This window comes from Conger conger, chromosome 4, assembly GCF_963514075.1.
Source record: "Conger conger chromosome 4, fConCon1.1, whole genome shotgun sequence".
NCBI classification, from domain to species: domain Eukaryota; kingdom Metazoa; phylum Chordata; class Actinopteri; order Anguilliformes; family Congridae; genus Conger; species Conger conger.
In genome coordinates, this window is record NC_083763.1 from 65,059,589 (window position 1) to 65,067,008 (window position 7,420).

A 7,420-nucleotide genomic window follows, 5' to 3' on the forward strand; every position below is an offset into this window, starting at 1 on the left:
AGGATTGTCTCCTGCTGAGTGTTTCTTTAATATAATATGGCCCCCTTGTGTACTACTAGCTAAATCAACTAAATCTATAAATGCAAATCGCTAAATTATCTAGTTAGTTAGCTAATGTTGCAACAGATGGTTTGAAAGAATGTGTATTTACACAATGATATTGTACCCACTGTGTAGGTGCTGGTACATAATTCCGATAGTATTTAGACATTTTGTGTGACTGATGCATGTTGATTGATGCAAGTACTCAACACAATAATTAATTCATATAGTTTCCAAAAGCTCTTTAAAATGTTACATGTTAACATTCTTCTCATGTCACATTGTGACATCCCTGTGTCTGACCTCACTATTGTTTTAAAAGATTTAATTTAAATAAAGATAATTTTTCTTATGTCATTGTTGAGTTTGTGTTCTCTGTATTAATTCAGAAGACAGCTAACATGACTGAATAAGTAACATGCATCAGAGCTGGTGCATGTGTTACTTATCCAGTCACTTCATTTTATTATTTTTCTCAGATTGAAAAAAAAAAAACAGTGTGCTATGGAATGGAATGTCATGATGCTCTGAGTCTACTGTATGTGTAGACTTAGAGCATTCCATTCCATTTTCTATATGCATAGCCCTTATTCCATGCCACATTTTTGCCACACTGTCCGTTTTAGCGCACAGCTCACTAAAGTAAGAGCCTCAAAATTGTGCCCTTTGTGCCAATTTAGAGGAAGAAAAAAACCAGGGTTTGCATAATGCATTTTTTTTTTGGTGGTTGCTATGATGTAATTTACATTTTAGATGGAATTAACGAGGGTAAAATACCGATTTTGTTCAGCTAACATGTCAACGTTGAAGGGGGAAATGAATTAATAACAGTTTCCTCCTGGTGTGTGTCACACTCATTGTCAACCGGTCGCACTATGCAGACAAAGAAATACACGAACCAGTTCCTGGTTGATGGTCCTGTATCATACATAGTGATGAAATGGATGTCGATATAACCGAGGTTTGGCTACGTTTCTTTCGCATATGGTATTACATATACTGTCATAATCACAGTGTTGTCTGCTAGCAAGCCACTGAAACTTTTTTCTAGTTTGGTCCTTTATTTTTTCACTAGCTAACTAGCAGGCTACCTGGCTGCAAGGTCAATTTGCTAGCGCTGGCTAGCGGTATACTAACCGTGGTGCGTGAATATTTAGCTTAGCCGCTGGTTAGCTCGCTAGCCAGATTGCTAGCTTGTCAGCTGTTTGTTGATGCTATTGCATTTGTAATGTAATCCAGCTAGCAAGCAAATGTTATGCATGTGCACTGTGCACAAGTAACTGTTAACGTTAACTTAGTTGTCTAGCCTTGGCTATTTGTGTTGTCTAACGTAGTTTCCACACGAAAAGGAGGTTGACAAGGCTAGCTAGTATTTACACTGTACAGTTAGTTAATGGTATATATCGCGGTCACTTGCTATATGGTCCTTTTATTCTGCATTTGTTTGCTTGCCAGGTCGTTAACTATTGCAATGCAGGAAGGTAGCTACTGAGGTTACTGCTGCTCAACAGTTATCTGATTGAACAAGGTAGCTGGAGCCAGGTGACGTGGACGTGTAACGTTAGCTGGCCGTTATTTTACCTATTTATAATAATTAGCAAAGAGATCGAGAGATAGCGTAGGTTGTGGGTGTGTGCGCGCGCGCTGTAAGACGTAATTCATCGGGCTACTCTAGTTCATGATTTGTCGGCTAAAAATTAACGACTGGTAGGTGGAAGCTTATGTACTTAGAATTTTGTTAGCTAGAAGTTTTAAAGCAACAATTCCCTTTTGACTTAAATGTTCAACAGGGCTGGTGCACCATCAGTTGTAGGTGACTAGCTTTATTTTAAGTTCAAAGTTTCAAGTTCAAACGTTCAAACCATTAATTTTACTTTGTATGTTTACACATGTAGTAAGAGGACTTTCTGTTTGCAGGTCTGGCGACAGGCAGAAGCAGTCCTGATGCACATTTAATGTATTTATTTTTGTGAGAGGCTAGCAGTGTAGCAGGATGCTTCATGGGAATCACTCTTGCATGAAGGGACATGAAACGGCCAGCTATATCTCCTGCTTCATTCACCTGTGGGAGGAGTGGATTGGACTGGGAAATCTGGAAGATTACCTCAGCTACCTTGATTACTTGGTTTGGGTTTTCACCCCATTAGCTGTTGTCTTCATCCTGCCCTTCTTCATCGTCTTGTTCCTCTACCTCTCCATCCTGTTCCTCCACGTATACAAGCGCAAGAACGAACTCAAAGAGGCCTATTCCAACAACCTGTGGGATTGTGCAAGAAAAACACTGGCCACTCTGTGGGATGGACATGCAACTATATGGCATGGTAAATATTGTTTTATATGGCTTTTGAAAGCTCAAATAGGCCTCAATTTGTATGTTATGGTCTGTGTTCTTTGTCATGTTTATTATAGGTGGTTGCATTGTTCAAGACATTTTAAGTGGAAAGAACACGCATGGATGCGATGCTCCTTCTGGTTCATATTTGTGTTCATTTTCATGGGCAGCAGGGTGTTGCCTGTTTCACCATTTAGGCCAGATATTTTGTTTCTTTGTCCACATGCATGCTATCGCTGAAATAATTTCCCTCACATTATAGTTTCAGCAACTGACAATCTAATATTGGATAAGATATGTGTAACCATACAAATAATATGCATGCCTTGAGATGCTTATGTGCATATTGTCCTGTTTGATTTATAGAAGTTTCATATGATTGTGCATGTGTCTATTAGGTAGCAGTCCAGATTGACCCTTCAGGCTATTTATCATTAAAGGAATTGCACAAACTCTCTTTTAAATACAGAAGTAATCTCATTCAATCGATTGTATGTGCAGCTGCTTCTGTTTTTGTTTGGGTCTAGAAAATGCATCAGGGTTCGGAAATTAGCTGAAGTTGTTCATGAACACAGTTTCATGACTATGTGGAGACTGAGAAAGGAATACTAGCCTGGATTATAGTTTATATCTCTGCAAAATTTGGAAATGAAGGCCGCATCACGTTTAACACTGGCATTTCACTACATGGAGGGCTGATGTGTGACATTTAGAGGTCACTCTGAGTTGGGCTGTTTTGTGGTGCAGCTTGGCTCATAATTCACTTTCAGGAAATTATGTTTGGGAAGTGTATTTTTTAACATGACGTTTTCAGTACCTTTTTTATCATAACTTTGGGCACAAATATGATGTTTTGTCATTACCTTTTGGTGTTTATATTATCTTTATACACACATAGTTGAAGGGCTATTAAGTTGTGACATATTATATCCCATCAACATTACTTGTGCTTAGATGAAAAAGGCTGATTCACCGGCATCGCTCCAGAACTTCTATCGTAGCAAGCTCACTTTAACAAGGGGAGGAATTAAAAGTTTGCAATTCAACCTATACAAGTTCCATAGCTTGGGCTATATTTCGGATTTGTTTCTGAGGGAATTTCTGAGGAGTTACAGTGTCATGACTATGAGCTCTTGTTCAAGATATTCATTGATTTTGGCTGCATCGATTTGGTTTTTAAAGCTTGTAGTTTTCCATCTGAATCTGTTAGCAGTGTGACTCCCTCTTTGCTGAAATGTTTCCTTCGATAGAATGTTAGGATACCTGTATCTGCCTTGTCTTTGACTTTGCTTTCAACACAATATGTTTCTGTTATGGATAATTTGTATATCTTTTTACCTATTTAACCTTTATTTTTTTATTTTTGTATTTTTTTATTTTTTTATTTTTTTATTTTTTTATTTTTTTATTTTTTTATTTTTTTATTTGCTTATTTGCTTATTTGCATATTTGCTTAACCAACCTTAACCAAATATTCTATAAGCAGAGCGAAAGAATACATATTAATATCTGGGGCCACAGAGTCTTTTTTACACCGCAGACTAACTGTTTTTAAATGTGTGATTGCAGTTCTGTAGCAGTACACCACAACTTAAAGTAATCCAGCAGGAACACTATCGGGAGTAGCAGAATTTCATCACCCCTCCTCTCTCTGTCTCTATCTCTCTCTTCCCCTCCCTCCATCCCTCAACAGGTTATGAGATACATGGTTTGGAGAAGATACCGGACCAAGGCCCGGCCCTTATTGTTTATTATCATGGAGCTATTCCCATAGACTATTATTACTTTCTGGCCAATGTCATCATTCAAAAGGGAAGAACCTGTCATTCTGTTGCTGACCACATGCTCTTCAAGATTCCAGGTAAATATTGTCTGTGTTTACAGGATGCAGTGAAATTAATACTTTTTGTTCTGAATGTGAAGTGAATGCTGATTGTATATTTGATCTGAAGGAATTCTGCATAGTGTGAGGAAAATCAGGATCGGCTGTAAGACTTCTATCATGAGTTCGAGAGTATGACCTCCCAGGGTTACTTTTGAATCAGGACACTGTGCTTTAACCCCACTGTCCTTAATGTGGTGTTTTTATATGGTTATGACAAGTACTGTTCATCATTAAAAAATGTAAAAAGTAATTTTTTAGTCATTGTCACTGACCAGTCAAGACTACTGCCCTGAAGTATACTTTTACTAAATAGCATGGCATACATTTTTCTTTTTTTCTTTTTTTTAAAGATACTTTTTAGGCCTTTTTCAGCTTTATTGGACAGTATATAGTATAGAGAGACAGGAAGAATGGGAGCGAGAGAGAGGGGAAGAAATGCGACAAATGTCGGACGGTCGGATTCGAACCGCCGACGTTGCGGCTCGCAACGAGCATGCGGTCAGTGCTCTACAGGCTGCGCCACCGAGACACCCAGGCATACATTTCTCTTAACCTCCAATGCTGGAAATGGCTGCCCATTGATCATGGCGTCCATCCATCAGTGACAGCTTGTGTGAGTGAAATTAACTTGATGACAACTGTTATAGGCATACAGTACACATTTCCAACATAGTGCTTGTACAGACGGTCAACCATAACAGACCGCACAAAATCATTCACTGGACACTTAAAGCGTGGGGTTATGCTTGTGTGCAACAGAAAAAGTGATTGGTTGAATTGCTTTCATCTGGTGCCTGCACTCAGAGATGAGTGTCACACTCCCTGACCAATCCTCTTGGAATTGTGCTGTCTGCATTGGACCAGCTTTGGACCAGTACGCAGACTCTGGTTCTCTGGTTGCACAACACAAGGTCACTGGTCATGCTGGAGTCTCTATTGTAGCCAGGGTAAAAAACAATATGACAATGTCTAGTATAGAGAAGTGGTTTGCATAGTGCAAGAGCTATCACCCTGAATATAGCCTTCTACTAAGCAGTAGGTGATGAACAGCTTTAACAGTGTTTGCTGACTGCTGGCCCCACAGGGTTCAAGCTGCTGCTGGAGGTGTTCAGCGTGATGCACGGGCCCCAGGAGGAGTGTGTGAGGGCCCTGCAGAACGGTCACCTCCTGGGCATCTCTCCGGGCGGGGTCCGGGAGGCCCTGTTCAGTGACGAGACCTACCCTCTGCTGTGGGGAAAGCGCAGGGGCTTCGCTCAAGTGGCTATCGATTCCAAAGTGGTGAGTTTTCACTGGTCGCCCTCAGCACATCCATCATTCAGGAGCACTGGACACATACTGAGGAACTGTGAAGTCGATGTAAAGCCGTATATACTGTTTTTTTTTGTTTTTTTTTCATTCCAGCCCATAATTCCTATGTTTACTCAAAATGTCAGAGAAGGATTTCGTTCTCTTGGAACTTTAAGTAAGTGAGCTTGCTATATTGCCTGTAGTTATTGGCAAATGTACAAAATATCTATTGAACATTGAATGTAAATGTAATATAAAATATCAGTTTTTATGTTAAAAAAAGGATAAGCACTAAATCAGATTTTTTTTTTTTTTTTTGTGTAGGATTTTACAAATGGGTGTATGAAAGATTTCGATTGCCAATTGCGCCTGTATATGGAGGTTTTCCTGTGAAGTTTCGCACTTACTTGGGTGATCCGATTCCATATGATCCTAATGTAACTGCAAGCGAGTTAGCAGAAAAGGTATTTTTTTTACTTTATTTAACTTTATAACATTATTTATCTCCATTTATTGTACTTTTTCAAGTTTGAAAGCCATACAAATGGTATAAAAAAAGGTACTATATGTTTTCCGATATACTGTAGGTCGAAACATAGTCTCTGATCAAGGTGCCATATTTAAAATATAGAGTTCCTCAGCCTGTTTTGAATAATAGGCACTGTTTTATCTATTTGTCTGCAGCACACCGGGTGGGTATGCCACCAGCCCACCCACCAAATACTTGAGTAGCATTAATCCTATTTAATGGGGCTACAACAACGCCTGGTGGAAGACAGTTACGCATTAGAGTTATGCAAATTAATGTCAGTAAAATATATGTACCCCACAGTTTACCAAGTGTGACCCTATTACATGTGTCAAAATCTGACTTATATCCTGTTATGGAAACTACCAGGAATTAAAGTTTATAAACCATTCTTTTCCATTTCAGACACAGCAAGCAGTACAGTACCTTATTGACAGACACCAAAAAATACCTGGAAATGTTCTTCGGGCCCTGTTAGAGAGATTTCCTAGAAGACACAAAGAAGAATAATGCTTTCTCCTTCCTTTTTCACGGTGAAGGCTCATGCAGGTTAAACCTTACTTCACTGTTTTATATGGGTAAAGTGATAGTATTATCTGAAGTATTATGAAAACAATATATTTTTAGTTGTCTACAGGTCAGTGGTCACATCCAGTGGGTTTTATATCATTTTGTGTACATGCACAAGAAAAGATACACAATTTGGTGACTGCAGTCATTTGTAGAACATTTTTGTATCATTTGTAGTGGGGTGAAGTCTCAATTACATATTTGTGAATATATAAATATTTATATATATATTTGACTGTCTATGTTTTCTAAATTATGTAATGTTAACAAAGAACCTCTACTCATACTCTCAGATTTGTTCAAAAGGAAGCTAGGTCAAGGTTGGCATACAAGGTCTGTGTGTCTGTCACACAGGCATGACCCCTGGCTCTTCAGAGCGATTCTGTTTGAACTACTGATTAAGTTCATTTTCCTGTGGTTTGTGTAGAGAATATTCAAGGCCACTAAACCTGCTCAGAATAAGACTGTCAAAGACTTTTAGTTTATTTTGTCAGATATCCACTGCCGTATATTTGCATCGACATGTCCATGTCCAAACTGGAATAACTTGCAAATGGTAAATGAGGACAAGGGAAAATGTGAACCATTCACATTTAGAAACATTTTATGTAAGTCCATTTCAAACCTCTTCAGGTTTCCACTGCCAAGGTTTCTTGAGGATTTTTGAGGGAAATTTAAAAATAGCCTTGTGATACTTTCCAACAATGCTGGCAGAACATCCAGTGGCGATAGTCTTATCTTGGCAGATATAACCTTTTTTTTTAAAGGTTATTTT

At 38.7% G+C, this 7,420-nt stretch overlaps 1 protein-coding gene across 3 annotated transcripts; it reads left to right on the top strand.

The window, feature by feature from the left end:
• The first annotated feature begins 905 nt into the window (after positions 1-905).
• Positions 906-6,994, top strand: LOC133127070 (monoacylglycerol/Diacylglycerol O-acyltransferase-like). 3 transcript variants are annotated; one of them, XM_061239690.1, is made up of 7 exons: positions 906-1,003; positions 1,960-2,363; positions 4,068-4,235; positions 5,344-5,537; positions 5,661-5,721; positions 5,871-6,010; positions 6,481-6,994. In XM_061239690.1, exons 2-7 carry the CDS (start codon positions 2,036-2,038, stop codon positions 6,583-6,585), a joined length of 996 nt encoding a protein of 331 aa, XP_061095674.1. In that variant the 5' UTR covers positions 906-1,003; positions 1,960-2,035; the 3' UTR covers positions 6,586-6,994. The 3 variants fall into 3 exon arrangements, with proteins under 3 accessions (XP_061095674.1, XP_061095676.1, XP_061095675.1); XM_061239691.1 differs by lacking the exon at positions 906-1,003 and adding an exon at positions 1,644-1,749; XM_061239692.1 differs by lacking the exons at positions 5,661-5,721; positions 5,871-6,010.
• Positions 6,995-7,420: the final 426 nt, after the last annotated feature.

What these genes read in the sequence shown, in the direction of transcription:
- LOC133127070 (XM_061239690.1), top strand. Translation starts at nt 2,036, where the DNA reads ATGCTTCATGGGAATCACTCTTGCATGAAGGGACATGAAACGGCCAGC. An exon ending in ACATGCAACTATATGGCATG is followed by an intron (nt 2,364 to 4,067) that starts GTAAATATTGTT and finishes ATCCCTCAACAG; the next exon opens with GTTATGAGATACATGGTTTG. An exon ending in TGGCTATCGATTCCAAAGTG is followed by an intron (nt 5,538 to 5,660) that starts GTGAGTTTTCAC and finishes TTTTCATTCCAG; the next exon opens with CCCATAATTCCTATGTTTAC.